General features: G+C 42.3%; 1 protein-coding gene across 2 annotated transcripts in view; it reads left to right on the forward strand.

The window, feature by feature from the left end:
- Positions 1-1,293: 1,293 nt before the first annotated feature.
- Positions 1,294-22,596, forward strand: part of CUNH18orf25 (chromosome unknown C18orf25 homolog) — a 45,237-nt gene continuing 23,934 nt past the window's right edge. The window contains exons 1-2 of one of the 2 annotated variants that reach the window (XM_042028787.1): positions 1,294-1,431; positions 16,114-16,927. In XM_042028787.1, coding sequence (XP_041884721.1) covers positions 16,204-16,927 — 724 coding nt within the window. In that variant the 5' untranslated portion in view covers positions 1,294-1,431; positions 16,114-16,203. Of the gene's footprint in view, positions 1,432-16,113; positions 16,928-22,596 lie in introns of those variants that run through there. The other variant, XM_042028785.1, reaches the window with a different exon arrangement.

A 22,596-nucleotide genomic window follows, 5' to 3' on the forward strand; every position in this document is an offset into this window, starting at 1 on the left:
CGGGGAAGGTTTTATCTTTGCTCAATAACAGATTTTGTTAGTGCATGCCTTCATGCTGACACCACCAATAATGCATTCACCTTCCTCGAATAGAATTTTTTTTTTTTTTTTTGGCATATTTAGTGAGAATTACCTTGCAAAGTACTGGTTTAAAAAAGAATTGTGGATTCCTGAGCGCGTAGCTCTGCTTCTAGCTGAATCTCTTCATCTCTCCTAATACGACACAATTCTTACGAGGTGGCATGGTGTCTGGGTTTCCCCACTCCACGTACAGGATTTGGGGGGTGGTGCGGGTGGATTTCCCACACATTTCCGTACTACCAGCCCTAGGACTGAGTCTGTGCCACGAGCTATGGTGAATGTTTAACTCTTGGATTTCCCAGGTGTTCGTAGCCCTGATCAGGACTGATGGACTATATCGAAATGATTTCCTGCCACGTTTCTGAGTCGCAGGGACGATACCGGCAGCTGAGCAGCACAAACCCCGGGGTGCAGAAACGCCAGGAGGGTGTTTAATATTTAAAGCGTGCATTTCAATGTTTAACGAGGGCATTACAGTGTTTAAAGTGCGCATCACAATGTTTAAAGAGGTCATTACAAGGTCGCTCTGATTGCACCTCACACTTCCCACGCCCAGCCCCCAGGGCTCGGGTCTCCAGAGGTGGCTTCCAAACCCAAAATCCCGGGATTCTGTGGTCTCAGGGAGCGCAGGATCGCCAGGACCGGTGTCGAAGGGAGAACGCGCTCGGAGTGTGTGAGGGCTCCTGGGGGGTGTGTGTAACAGTGACAGGGACAGTGTCAGTGACAAGGGACAGTGATGGGGACAGGGACACTGTAACAGTGACTGATACCGGGACAGTGACTGTTACAGAGCGACAGGGACAGTGACAGCGTCAATGACAAGGAACACAGGGACGGTGACACAGGGCTGGTGACACAGGGATGCAGGGACAGTGGCACACGGACAGTGGCACACGGACAGTGACTCGGGGCAGGGACTCAGGGCTGGTGACACACGGACACTGGGACAGTGAACAGGGACACAGGGACACGGGGACACAGGGACACAGGGACAGGGACACGGGGACACGGGGACAGGGACACAGGGCCACAGGGACACGGGGACAGGGCCACAGGGCCACAGGGACACGGACACAGGGACACAGGGACACGGGGACACGGCCGTGCCGCGGCCCCGGCGTGGCGGCGCTCCCGCCGTTCCCGCTCCGGCCGCGCGGGGGCGCTGTGGGGCGCGGCAGGCCCGCGCGGAGCTCGCGGCGGGCGGGCGGAAGTGACGGCGCGGCGGCCCCGGTGACATTCCCGGCTCTTCCCGGCCGCTCCGGCTGCTCCCGCGGCTCCGGCTCCTCCGGCCGCCCATGCCCCGGCTGCTGCCCCCGCCGGGGAGGCCGGGAGGGGCCCAGCCTCGCACAGGTGAGCGCGGTGCCGTGCGGGCGGGGGGCGGCCCGGCGCCGCGGGGAGGGGCGGTACCGGCCTGGCTGCCCCCGGGCGGGAGCGGCCCCGCATCCCCCGGAGCGCGGGCGGGGGCTGAGCCCCTCAGGGGTGGTCCTGCTGCTGCTCCTGCCGCTCCTGCCCCTGGTCCAGACCCGCCGCCTTCCTCTGCCCTGACCCCGCGGGGCGAAATTCCCCACAGATCCCGGGAGCAACTCGGGGCCCGTTTTGTCTTTCCCCGGGACTTTTGTAACGTGCCTTTTTTTTTTTTTTTTTTTTTTTTTTCTTTTTCCCCCCCTTCCCTTCCTTGCAACGACTTTTGAAGTCGTGTGAGCTGATGGAGGGTACCCCTGGGAAAAGCAAGGGGTGCAAGGGCTCCAGTTGTGCGCTTCTGCATGGGTTTCTTTGCGTCTTTGTTTACCTTGGATGGTGTGTTCCGCGGGTGGGAAAACGTGTTTTGTATGGGAAGAACGCTCAAGCTGTTCGTTGCCTATCTAGCCCGGGTTCCCCTTGAGCTCCTGACGTCTAATGGGTTGCAGATGTGGCTCCGAGCCACACAGCCGTCCGAGGGGAATATAAAACTTAACTGTGCTACTTGTTCCTTTTTAAAAGAGAAAAAAAGGCAGACTAAGCAGACTTGTAATATTTTAACTAATTCCCCAGTTTCAGTACTGTAACTTTTTGCCTGGAGGTTATTGGACAACAAAGGCCACTTTCTGAAAGACTTGGGGTTTTTTTGTTTTTTTTTTTTTTTTTAGGGTTACATTGCTTCCACCTTTGTTAAGTAGCATATAAGTGTATTTATGACATAGGTTGTTAACAGTAGAACAAGGCTACTTGCCTCAAAGTTTTGTAGGTACCTTGGTGAAACTATAACTGCAATAACTTAGTTAAACAAGGTTGTGGTTATTACTAGTTATGCACTAGTTGTGCACTTTAAACCAGCATAAAGTACCTAACAACACTTCAAAAGCTGAAAGAAACTTGTGTGTCAAGGTGGCAGAAGTCAGTCCTGTTTGATTTTTTTCCCCCCGACAAGTAATTCTAGCTTTTAAAAATGAATGAATAAGCAAGTCTTTGAACCCTTCAGCATCTCTTTAAAAATGTAAAATTTCTTTTAATTCCTCCTCCCAGAGATTTTATTTGGTTTTAGAAGTCCTCTCCTACTTGCCAGGCATCAGAACAAATAATAGTTTCACTTACAGGCAAGGGCTAAACTATTTCCATTTTTCAAGCTAAAAATTTAAGTACAAACAGTAATGCCTCTCCCCTTGGAACAGCAAACAAACACTACATTTAAAATGTTTCTCTTTAAGTGTGTTACGTTGCTCAAGTCTATTAAAAACGTAATGTTTGACCTTGAGGGTGGAAACTGAGTGTGGTGCTCTTTTGAGCTCCCCATCGTGTGGTTCTCCTGCCCCGGTTACCACCTGTAATTGCTGCTCCTGTGGTACAAGAGCTGGAAGCCAGGCAGCCAGGACAGCACAGCTTTCCCTGATGCCCTGGAGGAGGGAAACGTGGTCTCTGCAGAGGAAATGGGTTTGTAACAAACTCTCAAGGAGAACAGTAAATTGCTTGTCATGTGTTTGCTAAACCCAGACATCCCCCCATACATATATGTATGTATACATGGTAGCAAAGCAGTGAGATGAGGTGTGGGGAACTCATCTGTCCAGCAGCAGTCGTTCTTAAGAGTAATTTTCTGACTATTTCTCACCTTGAGTGATCTAGAGGAGCCTGGTGCTGTCCAAAAAGCTCCAAAGGGGGTGGTTATGTGGCTACTGAAAGCCAATAAAACAGAGTTTTCTGTGGTTCTGGCTGACCAGTGACACTGGTGTTCTGTCTGGGGAACCAAGGGAAGGGACGCAGCAGGTGAGATGGAAGGTGGTGTGTGAGTCTGGGCAGCTGGTATTTCTGCTCGAGAACACGAGGGTAACAGTTCCGACTCATTTTGAAACACTTTAATTTTTTAATTACACTATGTCGACTATTTCTGCTTGCTCTCCAGCCCCGTTGCTGGTTGGCGTGGTGAAGAGGTGCAGTGAGAGACGCCTGAGAAGTCTGGGAGAGGGGGAGGACTGTGGCCTTCCTTACACGTGCAGGCATGTGATGTGTGTGGTGGTGCAGCCTGGGCACCTCTTCCTGCGCTCGACTGGTGCACACAGCCTGCCTGCTTGGAGGGAATCACAGAGCACAAAGCAGGAGTGGGTGCCGTAAACCGGGCGCTGTGGAGGGAGGGAAAATGGGAAGGAACCTGAAGCCACCCACACGGCAGTTGAGAACGGTCACAGCACACAGAAAACGTTGCCCTGCTCTAGCTGATAAAGAGGAGGTAGGAAGGGTGTTTGGGTGCCTTTGACAAATGGGCAGTGTGGAGGGGGTGGGATTAGTGGGGCAAGTTGAAGTTGAATGAACAAAGAATAAATATGGATTATCATGAGGGGCTTTGAACATCAAACATTGGGGAGATAAGTTGGTGTAGCTCAGTCAGAGCAACAAGAAATAATTGCCTTGGCTGTCCTGACCCCCATCTCCTTGCTGTATATTTACCTTTAAAATGCAGGATTCTTTGCCTGGATTCTGTTCGCTTTCTTCCCTTTCTCTTGTATATTATCACATCAACTCCCTGCACCACCAAGGATGTATGTGCCATCTTTGACCTGCCTGTATATCAACATCTCACTGAAACATCTGTTAATGAGATGGGGGGTCTCTACATACCACACGGTGAAGGGGCTCCACACTGAGTGAACCAACTCTCTGGTTACCCTCTGACCAAAACACCACCAATTATCTAGCGATATGAAAGCTTTGGAAAGTTTTTCGAGTGAGTATAAATAGTTTCAAGCAACCTGCGCATAATTGTCTATAACATTTCAAAGTTGTTGTGTTGATGGTACTTTTTCACAGATTTAGGTCTGTGGTCAGTCTCAGCTTCTGTGTTTTTATTTGCAGTTGATGGAATGGCTTAGAAAACTGCAAACATTGACAGAAACTGAGCAGCAGATTTAATGACACATTTACTAGATCAAAGTAAAAGATTTAAATACCATAATTGCCAGTGTGTAACTTGTACTCTGGAAAAGAATTACTAAAACCTGGCCTGAACATTACTAGTAGCGATAGGGAACTGAAAATGAAGCAGCACTGGGAGAAGGGGACAGGCATAGTGCTGGGAAAGAGGTCTGAGATAAAGTGTGGTACAGTGTATGTCGATGCTCTGAGATGACCTAATGTGGAAAGGAAACAACTTTTGGTTTTCCAGAACCAAAATAAATGTTCAGCACATGAACAGCCTTTATCACTCCAACTCAGGAGCAGCCAAACTTATGATACTGGAATCTGTAGCAGCAGATATTATTGCAGGGAACTTGGACAACACAAATCACCACAAAAATTGTACTTTCTGTCACATCTTTGTTCCAGGTTTTTAATGCATAATGCAGTTCTGAGTCTGCAACTTGAGGTTTAGAACATAACGTCCACAAATGTGCGTTTTTGAGCAAAAAGAGAACTGGATGAAAGGGACTTTAAATCAAAATGTGCATATGGTGTAAATATTAGCCTCCACTGTTGCTTTCTCTGATGTAATACATCTCGGAGCTAAGCTGAGTGACTGATACCTTGTCACTTAACTCAGTGCTTCTGTTTAAGAGTTCAAATTTAAATCTGTGTTTGCCCATTCCCACTCATTAGCGTCGCCTCTCCCCATGTCTTATCAGGATGAGTGGAGCCTGTAGCAGCTTCTCCGTGGATGTGACTGGCTCCGTGTGGCTGGGGCACACATGGATTACTCATGCAGGACTGGAAATGAGATGCGGCTCGGCGGCGCAGGTGTTGCAGTGACACTGTGTCAGATGCATTACTGACTGCTCAGGGAGGTCGAGTAACTTGCCCATGGTCAAGAGGTGTGTCAGCTTTAGGTTCAGAATGGTTCCACCTAATATCCCTTTTTATTTAATATGGTATTCAGGGGTTTTGTATCAATTTGACCATGTAGTCTGTCTCTCCAATGCTCAGAAATTGATCTAAGTAGCAGAATAGCATACAGGCTTCAGCCTTACCCTGTCTTATGATATTTGGTCTCTAAGAAAACAGCTTAGAAGCTGTTAGTACTCAATCTGACAACTTTTGAATCATAAATGGAACAGGTGGTCACTTTTTAATTAAATGCAAGTATTTAAAGAGTCCTTCAAGCTAGCATTTTTGTTTCAGTGTGTGTGGATCATGGATTTGACATTATAGTGAGGATTCTGCAGTGTCCTGGAAGATAGTCTTCTGTGTGATGCTTCAAAGTTTCCTCAAAATGAGCAGGAAGAGCCAGACTGTTTGAATAAGTGTTCCTCTTGCTACCTCTCTGCTCTAGTGTCTTGTTTCATGATGCTTGATCATTAGCATTTCACAACTTATTTTAGAGAAGGCAGATTTCAGTTCCATTTATCCAACATGGGTAGAGGCCAAGTGACTCACAGTAGCAGAGCTGGGAATAACTAAGAGCCAGACTTTATGATACTAGTTGTCTGCATGATGAAACGATTACCATTTCAGTAGTTTGTTTTCCATTGGGAATACTGCATTTCCGTGGTACCAGTGTGAGGCTGGTGCTCCAACAGTACTGTCAAACATTTGAAGCAAAAAAGAATCAGCTTGCTGTGATAGCAAGGTGAGGTTGAACCAGTGTTGTTCTGTTGTGCTTTGGCTTTCTCATCAGCTGGTAGTTCTCCTGGCTCCTCAGCTCACTCTCCTGGTTCATGCTCCCTTGGAATTCCAGATCCTGCCAGAAAGGCATTTCTAAGTAATCTGGCAATTTAGGGAAAAAACGTTGGTAAAGAACAGATCAGGGAAGCTGTCTACAAAGTCTGTGTGCTTGTGGTTGGAAACACAATGATTTAAAGGCTGTCTCCTAATGAAGGAAGTTGGGTGAAATGCTGGTAGTCTGGGCCCTCGTTGCATTTGGTGAGAGGTCTTTTGGAAGTGAAGTTGCCATTGTGGGAAAGAATGGTCTTGTGGGTAGCAGTGCCTGTGAGCCCATTACTGATCAATGCAAATTCTGTTGCCAATAACCATGGTTCCTCCAGATGAGGTAACATCTTTTGGTAGCAGTGTGCAGAATCTGTGAGGAGTTACAAAACCCCCACATATTTCTGTGAGTATTGTGTTTAGAAAGCCTTCAAGGTGAAGTTTTATTTTTCATGGTTCCACTTACTGCTGTTAATAAGTCATCTTAAATGCAAAGTACAGACTTTGAATCCACTCACTATAATAAAAAAAATACGGGAACTGTTGAATAAAACTAAGCTGAGGAAATTAATTGAATATCTTGCCAGTGTTAGCTTCCTAAGCCCTCAATAATTAGTTATAAACCTCTCCTCAACTTAAAGTGAGTTTGATAACAGACACCTGATTTCCCTTGTTTGTTTTACAAGATCAGAATGGTTTTTCTACCGTTTAACAGCTGTAGTGGATTTCATTGTTTGTCTGTATGGAACTCTCGGAGCTCCAGCAGCAATAAGGCTGTGTTGAATTAATGGAATAAGGTTGAATTGATACTCCAGGCTTCATGCTCTTTTTTTTTTTTTTTTTTCTTCCATCTCCCCTTTTACTGGGAAAGCTGTTAATATAGTTTATGTCTCCTGTTGGTAACAATTAGTTTTGTTCTTATGAAAGTTCTGCCAGCTGAGCCACTTTTTCCTAAACAGTAATAATAATGTAAGAAGTAGTTTTGGGGTAAAAGATGCATTTTAAGGCTCTTTTGGGTTGGATTTTTTTTTGGGGAAGGGGGCGGGGAAAGAGGGAGTTAGTGTTTTTCTTTAGATTTTTTTCTCCTGTCTCTACTTGCATGGTACTTCTGAAAACTGCCTTTTAATTTTCTTTTTCTCTTTTTGTAGCTGGTAGCTTGGTATCCTCTTACATACTGTTATTTAATTTCTGCAGTCAAATACATGCAAAGTCTTTTGTGTGTTGTGGGAAAGAAATGTTTGCTTTCTGGTCTGTCTGTTATTCTTTTGAAGTAGAGCTCAAATTTCTTCTCTTCTGCCAACTGGAAAAGTAAATACTGTAGAAAGTAGGTGATAGTAAAGCCCATGTTAGAGACATTTTTGGTATCCCACATGTGACTGGCTTTTGACCCAGTCAGTTCTTCTTTATTTAAATACCCAAGGTAGCTTTTGTTCATTTGTAGAACCAGCCTGTGTTTGCTTCATACTGAGACCTGTGGCATAAGTCCTCTGTTCTTTTGGAAGCACTTTGGACACGTAAAGACTGCACTGTTGATTGTTAGCAGTCTGATGGGTGCCGAAAACAATTGGCACCTCTTAGTTCTGGTCATTTGGTGTCAAGAACAGCCCAACAGCTGTAAAATTTCATCATTTGAATGCCACACGACTTTGCCTTTAGTGTACTGATACAGTTTATTTTTCAATGGTGTACCTCATGCAAGTCCGTATTGCAGTATTTAGATTTGATACTACTAGCTTAAGAATTAAAGAAGCAAATAAATAATATGAGTGGCTATGTGGATGAGAAAATGATTTGAGATCAGGGCTTGTTGGGCTTGCAGCTCCTTTGCAGCCCTCCTGTAGAATTTGGATGTGTCACCTGATGGTCAGACCATAAAAAGGGTATCTCACTGCCCCTACCTTATGGCAAAGGCATTAATTGGTGTGGAATTAAAGTATTTGAAACTTTTAAGTACCTGAGGGTCAGTTTTGTTTGATTCCCATGACAAAGATGTGTAAAAAGGTCTGATCATAAAACATTTACGAACTGTAGAGTTCCTTAGTATCTCATAACTCGTCTTCATTAAATGGCTGTCATAAACCCACAGCAAATCTAGTTCAGTGCCTTGAGCTCTTGGGTAGCTGTGGGAGATGTGGAGATGCTGGAAAATTGCTGTGGAATGTGGCACTTGAGGACATGGTTTAGTGGTGAACATGGTGGTGCTGCTGGTTGGACTTGATGATTTTAGAGGTATTTTCTAACCTTTATGATTCTGTGAGTACGGCACTGCTGAGATGGATTTACTACTTTGAAGTTACATTGCAGTTGTCCTGATCTGCCAGTTGGAGCTCTTAGTAAATGACACAATGTTGGTTACTTTCAGGATATCTCAGGTAAATGTTCTTAACTGCTGCTCTGAAAATTAGGAATAATTTGTTACATTGTGCTCAAGCAATTTAAAATGTGGCTTTTATGAGAGCATTACTTTGACTGTGGTAGAACAGTAGACCAGCATTTCTTGAGGAGATCTTTTTATATAGAATGGGGAAGCACAGAAGACATTTTGTTAAAGAAACAGAAATGGATAGATAAACTGCGAAAATCTGTTAAACTCAGTATCTTAGAAAAAAATGGTCCATCCATGTGACAATCCTCTGTAGGGTGATCTCCTGCAAGCTAATGTACAGCAGAGAGAAAAGGAAACTGTCGTCATGTTGATTTCTGCCACTTGTTTTATTGAAAGAAAAAATTTGAAAGTGAGTCACTTAAAGTTTTATGAACAGGTAATAATAAAGATATGCCCCGTCTAATTTTTAGAGCAGAGAGCTTTGTAGACTTTAAAGTGTTGTGCCCTTGAGAAAAATGGTTTCATTATGAGGAAGAAAGGAGATTCTTAGAAGGCTAAGTGCAGCCAGCCCTGCATGCTTTTATCTGTGTGCAAGGATTGTGATTTTTTTATTGTGGGGTTCCAAGTGCAGCTGGTGAATGTTTATGGAAACCTGCGCTGGGAGTTGTGAAACAAACCTTAGTTGGTACTTGCCTTTCCTTTGGAAGAGGCAGAATATGTGCATTAAGCATTACAATGCAAACCCCTGTATTTAAATGTGCAGTCTTGCTTCTTATGTAGGATAAAAAAATGTTGCTTTTCAAGATTGCAAAGGATGCTCACAAAGCTTTGTATTAACACATGCACTTGTAATTTATATTCATTCTTGGGTAATTTGTATATGCAGCCTGTTGAGCACTCAGTAGGAGCAGCCTGTTTTTAACCTTCATTTATTTATGCAAAACCAGTTGAAACACAGCATTAGTTTAATCCTTTCTTCTTTTGTTTTGCACTGCAATTCTCTTACCATGTCGGTACCGAAGGGTCCTATTCTTTGGGGTTGCCGCCAGGCTTGATTTGTGAATCATCTGATAAAGAGCCAGCTCCACTCCCAGAAATGTGCCTTAGGTAGAATCGCATGCCAGTGAGTCAGCTTTAGGGCAGCATTTTCAAAGGAACGCTATATAAATTACACAGTATCCCTGTGGGGGTGGCTCAGTGTTATGAAAAATCTGCTGTGGAGCATCCTGCACACACATCCACACAGAGCTGAGTCAACTGTCTTGGGTTAAATTGACTGAGTACTGGTCTCACTTCTGTTGTTTTAAGTGTGCTGGTTTGTGTGACACTTCAAAGAAGATGAAAAGGAATGTGTGGTATCTTTGGGAGGAGCTGAACATGCTGGGAAGTCCAGAAAGTGTCAGTATTTCCACATTTGTCTCAGTGCAGATTAGTCTTTCTTGATAGATGCCTGATTATTTGGATTGATTTGTTTTTAGTTAATTAGACATTCTGCTGTCCGCTTTAGGTAATGGCTTTAAACTGACAGAGGGTAGGTTTAGATGAGATACTAGGAAGAAATTCTTGGCTGTGAGGGTGGTGAGGCCCTGGCACAGTCTGCCCCGTCCCGGGAAGTGTCCAAGGCAAGGTTGGATGGGGCTTGGAACATCCCGATCTAGCAGAAGGTGTCCTTGCCCTTAGCAGGGGATTGGAACTGGATCATCTTTAAGGTCCCTTCCAACCCAAAACATTCTGTGATTCTCTGATATATCTCTGTGTTTTTTATACTAAAATGTCACTGGTGAGTTCACTGAATTAATTGTCTTGGTTTTCAATGCAAGGGAAGGTGATTTGAGAAGAAAAAAAGCATGATCGAGACACAGCTACACCTGCAAAGGATTTTGGTGAAGCTTTGCAAGTGGACACATTCATTAGCACTTCACATCTTCAGAATTACACATCCTTCTGTCAGAAGAGGGCCTAACTTTGCTTTTTGCAAAAATTTATCCTGTATTATGAAGCAAACGTGCATTACAGTCAACTCTTCAGCACCCAGGCTGTGTGCTGCTTCTGCTCTTTCCCAATCCACCCTCCTCAGACACGCAGTCATCAAGTGTTCGAGTCAGAGCTCTTGATGAGCTTGTCTGTGTGTTTACATTTTTAAAAATAGTCAGCTGTTTTACATAATTTTATTAGCCTCTGTTCTATGCATTTGTCATTACCTCTCTCACCTCTGATTTATTCCATCTCTGTTGGGTAAATGTGAGATAATGTAATCCACTGGCGATGGAAATAATTGTTTATGTAAAAATGAGCCATTATAGTGTTTAGTTCCTTATAAATATCATAACATATTCAGATTTAGATGAAAATAACTGACTTCTGTGGCACTGGAACTATGAGGTTGAAGGGATCTGGAAGGATCTCTAATTAACTGTGTGTTCTGAACAAATAACTTGTATGCAGCACTGCAGTTTAACTTTTCATTTATGTAGTCACAAAAGCCTGAAGAACGTACATGATGTTATTTGCTGCAATAATATAGGTACAGTTTCTCATTAAAAAAAAATTATAGCTTCCAGTTGAATGGTAAGTGTTGAGAGTAGGTGGGTTGTTCAAATTGTTTTCTTTTAGTACTAACTGAAAGGGCATTAAAAGGCAGTGTTCTGCTAGAATTTTTTTTTTATTTTGACAGTTGCTAGAATTGGCATAAGAAGGTGATATGACCATAAGCAGGGAAAAGAAGTGGTCTGTTCCTCTGTGATTTAGAGGAAATGTGTTAGTAATAACCTAGAGTGAGTTTTCCAGCAAACTGCTGTGAAAAAAGTAGTACCTCCAAAGTAAGAATCTGTCCTGGCCATAGGTTCAGTAAAAGAAGAGCTGGTTTGCTTCATACAAGGTAGGCATTTTTTATCATTAGTTAGCTCAATAACACCTAAAATGACAATGTAGAATTAAGGTTATGGTGTCATGGGGTTTATTAAGTATTTCAGGCTGTTGAGAGATACTCCTTGTTCAGCTTAAGTAAGTAAAATAAGAAACATTCTAGATGTTACTATATGATACGTGATTTAGTATGTTGTTTGCTTGGCCTGAGTAGCTGGGTTTGATGAAGCCTTCAACCTTAAGCTGTGAACTTAGAGCTAGAAATGTTTGTTTCCGGAACAGAATTAATTTCCTTAGTAATCTTCCCACTAGCTGATAGAGCTGTGTTTTGTCCGTGGTGTGAGAAGGACATTGATAACAAATGGATATTTTAGCTGCTGCTGAGTACTGTTTACCTAAGTGAGGGCTTTTTTTAGTTTCCTGTGCTCTGTCATGGAACAGAGGCACCAGAAGCTCAAAACACAAGATCAGCAGGCAACAACCACCAGCAGAAGCTGCAACTCCACAAGAGTTGAATGGCCTGCCTGGACATTGAGAAAGAGCCCAATGAGGTACTGCAAGGCCCCAGACCAAAACTCAGCACTGAACTAAGAGGCACAGGCAAGATGTGTGAGGGGCGGGTGCCTAAGGTGTGGCTCTCTGGGGATTCCTTTGTTCACGGTCCCTGTCCAGAGACTCACAGCTGATCTGCTGCTCTAACACTCTGTTAAATTATTTATTTTTATAATCTGATGCCTGAGACTCTGCTCTGGGAAACCTGCTATCTTTAATATAAGTCTTTGTGCAGTAGTATATATTAGTGAAAATTGTTCTTTAGGAAGCTACTGTCATCTCTGAGTTCTTTTGCTCTTAATCATTTTTTTTTTTAATCTACAAAAATCTCTTCCCAGAGCAAACAGTGCTGTGAAAGAACGCTCAGTACCCTCTACTGTGTTTAGGAAGAACCTGTGAGTTCAAGGTGTGATGACACAAAACAGGAGGCAGCTTTTAACCAGATTAGGTTTTTTTTACAAGGATGATTTGTGCTTGCTCTCCCTTCCCTCCTTCCTGTCAGCTCTGGCAGAAAATGTCACTTACTTTCTCATTTTGATTTCTGCTGGCTTATTGAAAGGAATCTACGCACAGAGGAGTGAGCCAGTTATGTGCAAAGGAGGGAATATGATGGTGCAGTCACAGTTAGGTGGGTAAAGAATAGGGGATAAAACCCATCCTTGTTAGTGGCAGCAAATTGTTAGAGGGGCTGGGCTGTCTGTGCAAATCTGACCTTCAAGATTTCTTCCCTGAACTGCAGATTCCCTAGTGTACAAATTGTGTGCCTTTACAAATAAGTCCATGATTTGAAAATATTTCCCAGGTAGTGGTATGGTTAAATAATTTAATGGTTTCTGCACACTGGTATGTTCTGTGTGTGACTTGGAAAGTAACGTATTTTCTGTTCGAAAAATCCAGCACAGAAGTTTTTACAAAATTGCCTTTTAAAATTGTTAGTGCAGTATCTGTTCATCAGGAAAAGGAGAATGCCATTTCTGATCAACGTCTGATTAAGTATCCATCTGTGTCTGTAAGCATCACAACTTATTTTTCAGTGCTGTGTTCTCATTTCAGTAGAAAAATGGTTTTTCTCTAGCACCACCTTGAGATTTCCTTTTCTAGTGCTGTTACTAGAAAGGTGAGTGGCAAGAAAGGAATGGGAGTTTTTCAATAAAGTCTCTTCTTGCTGTTCTGTACATTTTTCAGGTAGAACTAAATAAGGACATTTTTTTCTTTCTTTGAGACAAGGCTTTCCTTGGCATAGATATTTTCTGCCAAACCAACTGTGTTCTTCCCTGCAGCAAAGTCTGTTTGAGTCATGGTGGGTTTTTTTTTTTTTTCCCCACTGAGAGAAAGGCAAAGCTCTGGTTTATATATATGTAAAAATAGTGGAATTGGTGATGTCTTAAGAGCCAGTTCAAGGGACCTGAAGAGTACAAACCTTACCAGAACGCGTATTTTTTTCCATGTACATGGAAACATGTCAGTGTCATGAAATTGCTATTCCCTCTACTGCCAACTCACTGAAAATCACTGTGTGAGGGATCAAACTAGTGTGGCTGGAGTAGTTAAAGATCCCACTTAATATTAAAAACTCCTATAAAATCATTGTAGTTGGGCTGTTAGCAAGGTGGCAATGTGCAGATGAAACATTTTCTTTTTCTGGCTGGTAGACCAGAGAGATGGAAAGGCAAGTGCAGGTGTTGCTACAGCCCCTTTGGGAGGTGTGAGGTAAATGATCTTTCCAAGTAGGACATCTGTGGAAAAAAATCAGTAGCTCACTTCAGCTGCCCTTTAGCTTTGTGTCAAGCTCTCTTCTTTGTGCTCCCCGGGCTAAAAGGTTGAACAGTGCAGAAGCTGTTCTGCAGTTATTAGTATGAATATTTAAGTATGTTTTCATTTGGCCAGGCTAATACTCTTTTGCTTTGTGTCTGAGCAACCACTTTTTTCCCTGTGTGTACTTTTCAAAACTCGTAGAGAAGATATTTTTCATTTTAAAGTGCATGGCCAGAGGAAAACTGGGAGCTGCACTAGCAGTTACAATACAAATTCCACTTGTTCCATCACCAAATCTGTGTCTTACTTACCTGTATAATAGGAGAATTATTTGATAATACAGGTTTGTGAGTGAATTACATAGAAATACTGATTTTATTACAGTACTGACATGCATTTATGTCTCAGAACATATGTATTCATCATTTGGGTTTGTTGGTGCTCTGCTGTAGCCTTGGAAATAAATTGTTCCTACGTGATATTTACTGCTTACATTAAATTACTGGCTCCAGAAATTCTTCTTTGAAGTTGCTTTCAGGAGAGGGTTACTCAGTGCAAGTATTCACAAATATTTTTCCTGATATATGTGTTCTTCTATTTCACAGTATGCATTTTATTCTGTTCTTTGGAAGGAAGATGCTGGGTTTATTTTTTGAGATTTTGCATTTGTGGCTTTTTTTTCCTCATACTTAGCAGATCTGGTCTTGTCATCTCCATCTTGTGATGTCTGATACTAACCAACCTTTCTTTCCTTAGCTAGTGTTTCTCTCCCATAAGTATTTCCATCATTTCCATGTACCATACAGCAGTTCATTCATTAGCCTGAAGGAACCATGAACTCTATTTTAGTGTTCTCTAAAAATGAAGTTTCAAAGTGGGTTAGGGCACACAGGACAATACTGAGCTTTGCACCTTTCAGAAGCAGGGAAGTATTTATACACCTTATATTGTGTATTACATACATGTATACAAGCTTACAGGCAGCTTGGGATGGATCAGGAAACTGAAGAAGCATTCTCAGGGTACAGAAAAATCTCTCTGAACCATCCATGCTTCCTCAGGGTGCTCAAGTGCTGATTGGCCTTCTCTGCAGAAATGCAATTTTTCAGATAAGATCTCACTGCTGCGTTTTCTTGCCTACACTTTGTGTTTTGAAGTGCCATAAATTTATAATTTACTGTGCTTCTGAAGCTGTAAAGGATTTGTTCCATACTATGCATCTGCAAGCGAATGTGGTAATTGAAAGATCTTTATTCCATGTTGTATTCCAAGTGAAAATGTAGATGAAAGGCAAAGTGAGAATAATGAAGACAGAATGGTAACTATTGATCTCTCCAACAAAATTTCCTTGAAGTTGCTTCAGGTACTTTTGGGTAGATAATGTGCAAGTTATCAATCAGGTAAACAGCTTGGTCTTCTTATTTGCACTGAAGCAATGCAATTTATTAAATTATAACTTGAAGTTAAATGTAGGATACTGGTGTGGGCGGATAATGTTTCTTGCTTACAGCCCCTAGTATTTAGTGCTTCTTTCCTGGCAGATTTGAGAGAATCTAGGTCAGCCTTGAGGTTCTCATATAACCAGAACTTGCATGGGAGACACTCAAGGACTTCCTGAATGGTGTATTAGATATTCCTAAAACATCTTTACGTGACTCACCAGCATGGTGGTTCTCTGGTGAGAGCAATCTGTAGCTAATGCCTCTGAAGCCAGAGCCTGTAGCTGTGCCTCTGACAATTCAGTAGCATTTCATAGCACTTCTTTATGTAATAAGTCTTTGGTACATAAGGTTCCGTTGCTGAATGGTTCCACTGGGAGCCCCATTCAGTGTGACTCCAGTACCATTTTTTGTGGGCATGTAAATGAAGGAATAATTTGGTGTAACAGGATGCATTCATGAGGAAAAAGTAAATTAAGAAAACCAGTATGATGCTGAATAGTAAAATGCTCTTCTGTGGAGCCAGGCTGGGAGAGCTGGAGGTGTTCACCTGGAGAAAAGAAGGCTCCAGAGAGACCTTAGAGCCCCTGCCAGTGCCTGCCAGGGACTCTGGACAAGGGCCTGGAGTGATGGGATTAAGGGGCAATGTCCCACTGACAGAGGGCAGGGTTAGAACAGATGTTGGGAAGGAATTCTTGGCTGTCAGGGTGGTGCGGCCTTGGCACAGGTTTCCCAGAGCAGCTGTGGCTGTTGTTCTGGGCCAGGTTGGATGGGCCTTGGAGCACCCTGGGATAGTGGAAGTTGTCCCTGCCCATGGCAGGGGGTGGGACTGGAAGATCTGTAAGGTCCCTTCCAACCCAAACCACTCTGCGGTTCTGTGAACCCATACTGTGTGCAACAGAAAGCAGTGAGTTGTTTAAGGTAACACCATGAAGAGCAGGCTGAGTTACTTGCATAATTCTGTCCTACTGTTCTGTTCCTGTGCAGGCCACTGCATTGCCGGAGACCACGTCTAGCTCACCCAGCCTCCCAGACAACGTGCTCAATGCTTTGAGTCTAGAAGGACCTTGCTCTGCAATGAAGATGGAGGCAGTAGGAAAAGCAGAAGAACTTGTTGATTCAGAAATTCCACCAAAGACTTCTGAAAAGCATGAGACTCCTCCTGATGAAGATGGGCCGATAGAACTCGAGACACAAACTCAGAAGGACAGCGTGCCCACTGCAGCAGACTCTGCGGTGCTCTCTTCCATGCCTTGCTTACTGATGGAACTGAGGCGGGACTCCTCGGAGTCTCAGCTGGCATCTACGGAGAGTGACAAGCCAGCGGGTGGCCGAGTTTATGAGAGTGACTCTTCCAATCACTGCATGCTTTCTCCTTCCTCCAGCGGGCATTTGGCCGACTCAGACACGTTGTCTTCCGCAGAGGAGAACGAGCCCTGCCAAGCTGAAGCCGCCACGGAGGGAGACCCTTCTGCGGTGTCTGGGGCTGCGGTCGGGAGGAAATCCAGGAGATCCAGGTCTGAAAGTGAAACTTCAACAATGGCTGCCAAGAAAAACCGACAGTCTAGTGATAAGCAGAACAGCCGAGTAACCAAGGTAAAGGGTCACCGGAGCCAAAAGCACAAAGAGAGGATTCGGCTCTTGAGACAGAAGCGGGAGGCAGCTGCTCGCAAGAAGTACAACCTGCTGCAGGACAGCAGTACCAGCGACAGTGACCTGACCTGTGACTCCAGCACGAGCTCATCAGATGATGATGAAGAGGTTTCAGGGAGCAGCAAGACAATCACTGCAGAGATACCAGGTAGAGGATGTTTTTTAAACTGAACTGTAACGCGCCTGACATCGTTTCTCAGCTGTCATGCTAAGTTAGATGAGTGACACTTGAGAAAAACCCAGGAGAACTGCAGCTCTGTGTAAATTTGAAGACTGCAGTGCAATAACAAGACGTGGGCAAATTTTAAAAATCTGTTCTGAGGTTCCTGTGCACTTTTGCACACCAACAAAGCATAGAAATGGTAAATGGGAGGAAGGACTACCTTTGAAGTCTGGATTTTTCAGATCTTTGTAAGCCTATATGAACTCATGTCAGTGCTGTCAAATCCCCTTAGATGGTGATAATCTAATTCTTAAGATAAGTGGCCAGCTATGCTTTAATATATAAAGCCCGCAGCTTGGTAGCTGTGTTAGAAATGGCACAACACACCTCTTGCCTGTATAACAGTAAGGCCCTGGCCATTATTGCACTTATTCTGTGCTTTCAGCTCAACATGTCAGTGCATGACAAACCTGCTTAGCCTTATTCTAAGTTCTTGCAGATTGCAGCTGGTCACCTATTTTAGGATACAAAATGCAATTACACAGGTGCCCAAGCTATATTCACACCTAAATTTTCAACATTTTAGTCAAAGTTGTTACTGTTTTCCTATGTCATAAGGATCAATAATTTCTACACTTCTAACTTGCTGACACATCTATGTTAAGATGGGAGGCAGCAAATTATAGGGGCCTTCTTGTCATTTTATTAGTGTCATTTTATTAGCAAAAGAAAGTTGAATTCTTCAAGGTTTTTGTCTGCTGAGTCTTTGTTATTTTATTAGCCCAAGCGCTGTGGACAGGACTTTGTGTGAATTATTCTTGCAGCATATTATACCATAGAACCATCATCATATGGCAATCGGAAATAAAATCCATAAAAATAAAAATACGTAAAAATAAACTTTTTGGCTTGCCAATTTTTACTGGGTTACATGCCTTTTTGCCTGTTGTGCTAGAAGTTTTTTCTTTTTGAGAAAAACAACATCTTACATAGGGGAAGAACATTTAAGGGAAAACTGCAATATTAAGTTGCTGAACTAATACTTCCTAGACAAATTATGTAAAATATTGCAGCAGATTTTACAAATAACTGATTTAACTGAGTTGATTATGGTGGATGATGCTTTCACCACGAAAACTGGCATTTTTCCCACACCTGCTAGGAAGCAGGTTGCACAAAGGAAGTAAATGTTTATTATTAGAATGTCTGGAAAAGGCATAATATCCTCCTGTAATTATTGTGTAGTAATCTTTTAATAGAGATCTAAAATTATTTTTACCAATTCAGTAGTTAGTCAGTCTTGTAGCTTTCGTAGTTTTGCCTTTTTATTTATAATATTTACACTTTGGGCTATTTAAGTCTGATTTAAAGCCTGTTGAAGAAGACTGTTTCATTGATTTTTGGGACCGGTTCTTCCCCACCTCTGAAAAAACCCCAAAACACACAGAATAAATCCCTCAGGTCACATTCTTTTTTTAAGTCATAAAAGTACCTCGTGACCCAGAATGGCACCACATGGTATTTTCAGGTCTGCTTAGGTTTCTGAGGGCTGTTGTGGGGATCTGAAGCCACTCCAGGGTATTTTTTGTGTGTCACTGGGCTCTTCTGTATTTGACTCTTGGTCTTGACCACGAGATTCTTGTGGTGAAGGAATCCCATTGCATGAAGAGCTTGACTATTGGCGATGATTACACCAAGGCTCAGCTTTACCTGCAGTGCAAGAGTGCACAGACCATCCTGAGGGAGGGACGTTAACCATTTATTCTAATTTTATAGCATGTGTCATCTGCTTGGTGTTGGGTTCTGCTTAAGACGTTAAAAGCTTTGAGCTGCCCCCTTGGTGCGATGGGGTGTGACACGTACCTGCCACGCTGTGGTTTTCCTTTAAATAGAAATGGCTTTACCTTGTGGGAAACGCCTTCCAAGGGCAAGAGAAAAATACCCTCTGTAGAGATAAGGATGTGTCCAAAAAATGTATCCTGTGCTGCTTGTGGGGGAAGGAGACGTTGTGGTTTTTAGAGCTGCGGTGGAGCTGCGAGTCTGGTCGGACGCACAGCGCTCCGTCACAGTGGTGGGTTCCCAGGCCATCTGCCATCCCTCTGCCTGGAGCTGGCAAAGGACTCGGTTCCTTTTTCTGGCTAGAAATCCATTTCAGTGCACTTAGCAAAAGACTGTGAATAGCCTCAAAATTGAGGGAGTGAATGTGTAAATAGAAAACAATACAGGGTATCAAAAAGTGTTATTGGAATTTGAGGCCGTGAGTGTTCTCAGCACACACTTGAAAGCCGAAAGGTTTGACTTCAGTGTCAGGACACAAGCATGAAAAACTTTTGCCTTTACTTTTAAAAGAGTTATCTGTACACATTGATGGAGAAGAATTTTTTACAGGCAGCACGTGTTCCTGTTAGTGTGTGTTTGGACATTCAGCTGCAGTCTTGAGTACTTACTCAACATCACTTATTTTAATATAATTTTCATTTTTATCCTTCTGTTGCCTGAAAAACAGCTTTGCCAACAGAGGTGCTTTAAAATTTTTAGTGACAGTTAATTTCGCCCTCATGACAAAAATTACACAGACTCTTAAGCTGTCAACACAGGTAGTGTTGCAGCAGACTGTTTGTTTGTGTGTGGTCTGAAAAATGAAATTGCCACATTTGAGAATACAGTAGCCTTTCATATTGTGTTAGTAAAACTCTTCCATTTAAATAGTGCAGTTACCTTTTTTAAAACCATCCACATCACTGGCTCAGAAATATGTTTGGCTAAATTTGTAAGGTAAAGAAAATGTTCAGTGAAATACATGAAAATGCCATGAAGTTGCAGACAGAGCTGTTGTACAAGAGAGTCAGGTCTTTCTGCTGAACTTAAAGGTACTGTGGATTAAAATAGTGGCAGGCTTGGTTCTCTCCTCAAGAAGGACTGAGGAGTCGAGATTTTACTGGTCATACTTCAATACAAGTACTGTGAGCTGCACAGGAGCTCAGCACAGTGTAAGTTACAGTATTCTGAATGCATCCTGTGGTGTTAATTTACACCTGAAAATACAGGTTCAGTGTAAACTTCAGGGTGCTCCTGATGTGAGCAGTCATAATCTTTGGTTCTTTATTTCAGGGAATGCTGTGATTTTTGGATTATCGCAGATGAGGAACAATTTGTTGCCTTTTAATGACTGAGCTTCTCTGTTGGCATTTAGGATTTTGCTGTTCTTAAGCACCACATAAACATGGCATAAGAGTCCTGAAAGAGATCCTGCTAGACTTCCTGGTGTAGTAGGAAGTTTTTCCTTTAAACAATTTCACATGTGATGTTGCAAATTAACTCTGAACGAAATTGGGATGACAGCAAGTGTGGGAATCAATATCTATTGCTATGTAAACACTTCTCTTTTGGAAGAAGTTAAGGGATTTTTAAAAAATCGAATACTATACAAAAATATTTGCTTTTTAACACCATTGTGCTTTCTACCACTCAGAAAAATCTGAATTGATACGGGGGTGACTTATGTTTTAGGCTATCACAAAAATGTGTTAAAAAGTTTGAGTGTTAATGTTGAAAAACCTGCATCTCACTTTGTTAAAAAAAAGACAAGACTTTTTTAATAGGCAGTAAACCCAAAGAGACAGGCACAGATTCCTTACTCCTAAGAACTGTGCATAGATCTTGAGTGAAGCACCTGCAAGGGATGAATTTGGTTCAAGTAACTCAGAATGACATTCTTTGTAGTTAATTGTTAGGAAAAAGAAATAGTCTGTTAAGAATGATTTGGTATAAGATATTAATTTCGAAGTGTCTGCAGCAGAGTAACACAGAGGAACCAACCATTGCTAGTTTAGAACAAAGAAAAAGCATATCTTAATTTGTTATGTTGCCAGACCTCCTAAATTAAATTACTTTGGGTTTGGTTATTACTTAGACTGTACTTAAGAGATCCCATAAAAAGACAGTGCTGGGGCGTTTCTTAGGTGCTGTTTTGCAGGAGGTGTTGTCTTGAAAATGAGAGAGGAATCTTTGATTCTAACCCATATGTGACCTCAAATTTCTTGTCCTTTAAACTTGGCATAATTAAAAAAACTATAGTTTAAAATTTTTAGACAGAAGAGGGACCAACTGATTTTTAATTTGTGAAAACGCATTTTTAGGCTTGGGATTTTTCAGCCCTAAAATGAAGAAAAGATTGAATAGGGCATGTTATAGTAACTGCATGGGAAGCATTTAGAACATTGTATTGCTGCTACTGTAAATTGGAGATACTCTGTGAAGGATGGCTTTTAAAATTTGTATTGCAGGGCAATATATATTTCAATACATACTTTATTCAGTTTACAAAACAATTTTGTCAACTTTGACCATTCTAGTTCATTCTTTACTTTAGAAACCTGAGAAGATTGTCTCACTTACCGTGATCAAAGGGTTTTATTTAATTTGCAATTAAAACTTAACATTTATTAAAACTTACGTGTAAGTCTGTGGAAATCAGAAAGATTGTAATTTAGTTCCTTGAGTTTAAGATAACATCCGGACTAAAGACAAATAAACAGAATCATACTGGATGTTCAGTACTAGAATGAAATGAACAGAAGAAATACTTGTTTCAGGGAGGAAAAAATTACTGAATATACAAAAGGAGCCATGTTTTAGAAAAAAGGTACCATTTTACTTAATTAATTTTAGTTCACATGCAGTTCGAGGGATGTAAATTAGTTGCTATAAAGTAATTATTTTTAGCAGAGGACTTGAATGCTAAACTTCGGTGTGTCTGATAGGCAAACAGATGGGTGAGAAAGCCTTACAAACTACTCTTCAGAAATAAGAGAATAACCCTGGGCTTTGTTCAGCTCTTACTGAAGGATCTGTGTATACCTCATTTAAATAGCTCCTAAAAAGAATGTAGTGTTTAAGTGATACTGTAATTTCATGTACTCAGTGAAATCCCAATAAAGATTTAGTGCCTTATGTTTTTATTAGTAAATATTTACTTAGGTTGTGCAATTTCTCTCATTCTTAGGGTATGTTTTATTACTCTTAAGCTAGAAGATGCTACAAGTTTCACATTTAGATATTAAATTATCATCTTCTGTACCTTTGTGTAGTTTAATGTGATGCTTGTCTTGTTTTGGAATTACCTTAGGTAACATTTTTATGTTTGGATGGCATGCACATATTGTTTATGATTCCTCAAATGGGTACAGAGCCTCATTTTCTTGGGGGTTTATTGCTTCCTAGATGATTCCTGAGTGAACTCTAGACTTTAAAATATAGATTCCACTGCCTTTTGTTACTGATATGTAGAGTAAGGCCATGAGGATTGGCTTTCTCTTCTGGCTGCTGAAGTTCTTCCTGATAATCCCAAAGCCAGTCATTTCCACTGTCCTTATGATGGATAGCAGGAAGCAGAACAGTTTCCTTCCAACCATTCCCTGTTTTCTGCTTTGCCTGGGACTGACTGTAGGAATGGTGGCTCAGGGCAGGGTCCTGGCTGGTGTGAGGCTGGTCAGGGCTCCATGGCGTGAGTTTGGAGCTGCGTCCATCACGCCTGGCCCAGAGGATGCTCTCCCCTCCTGTGTCAGCACAGCACTCACGTAACCCCTCCATGTCTGTGTGTTTGTGTTGTGTGTTCTCCTCATCAGCATTCTGTGTGATTCCCAAAATCAGGC

This window comes from Corvus kubaryi, unplaced genomic scaffold (genome assembly GCF_017639235.1).
Source record: "Corvus kubaryi isolate FWS band 111438036 unplaced genomic scaffold, C.kubaryi_AGA036_p1.0 37308, whole genome shotgun sequence".
NCBI lineage: Eukaryota > Metazoa > Chordata > Aves > Passeriformes > Corvidae > Corvus > Corvus kubaryi.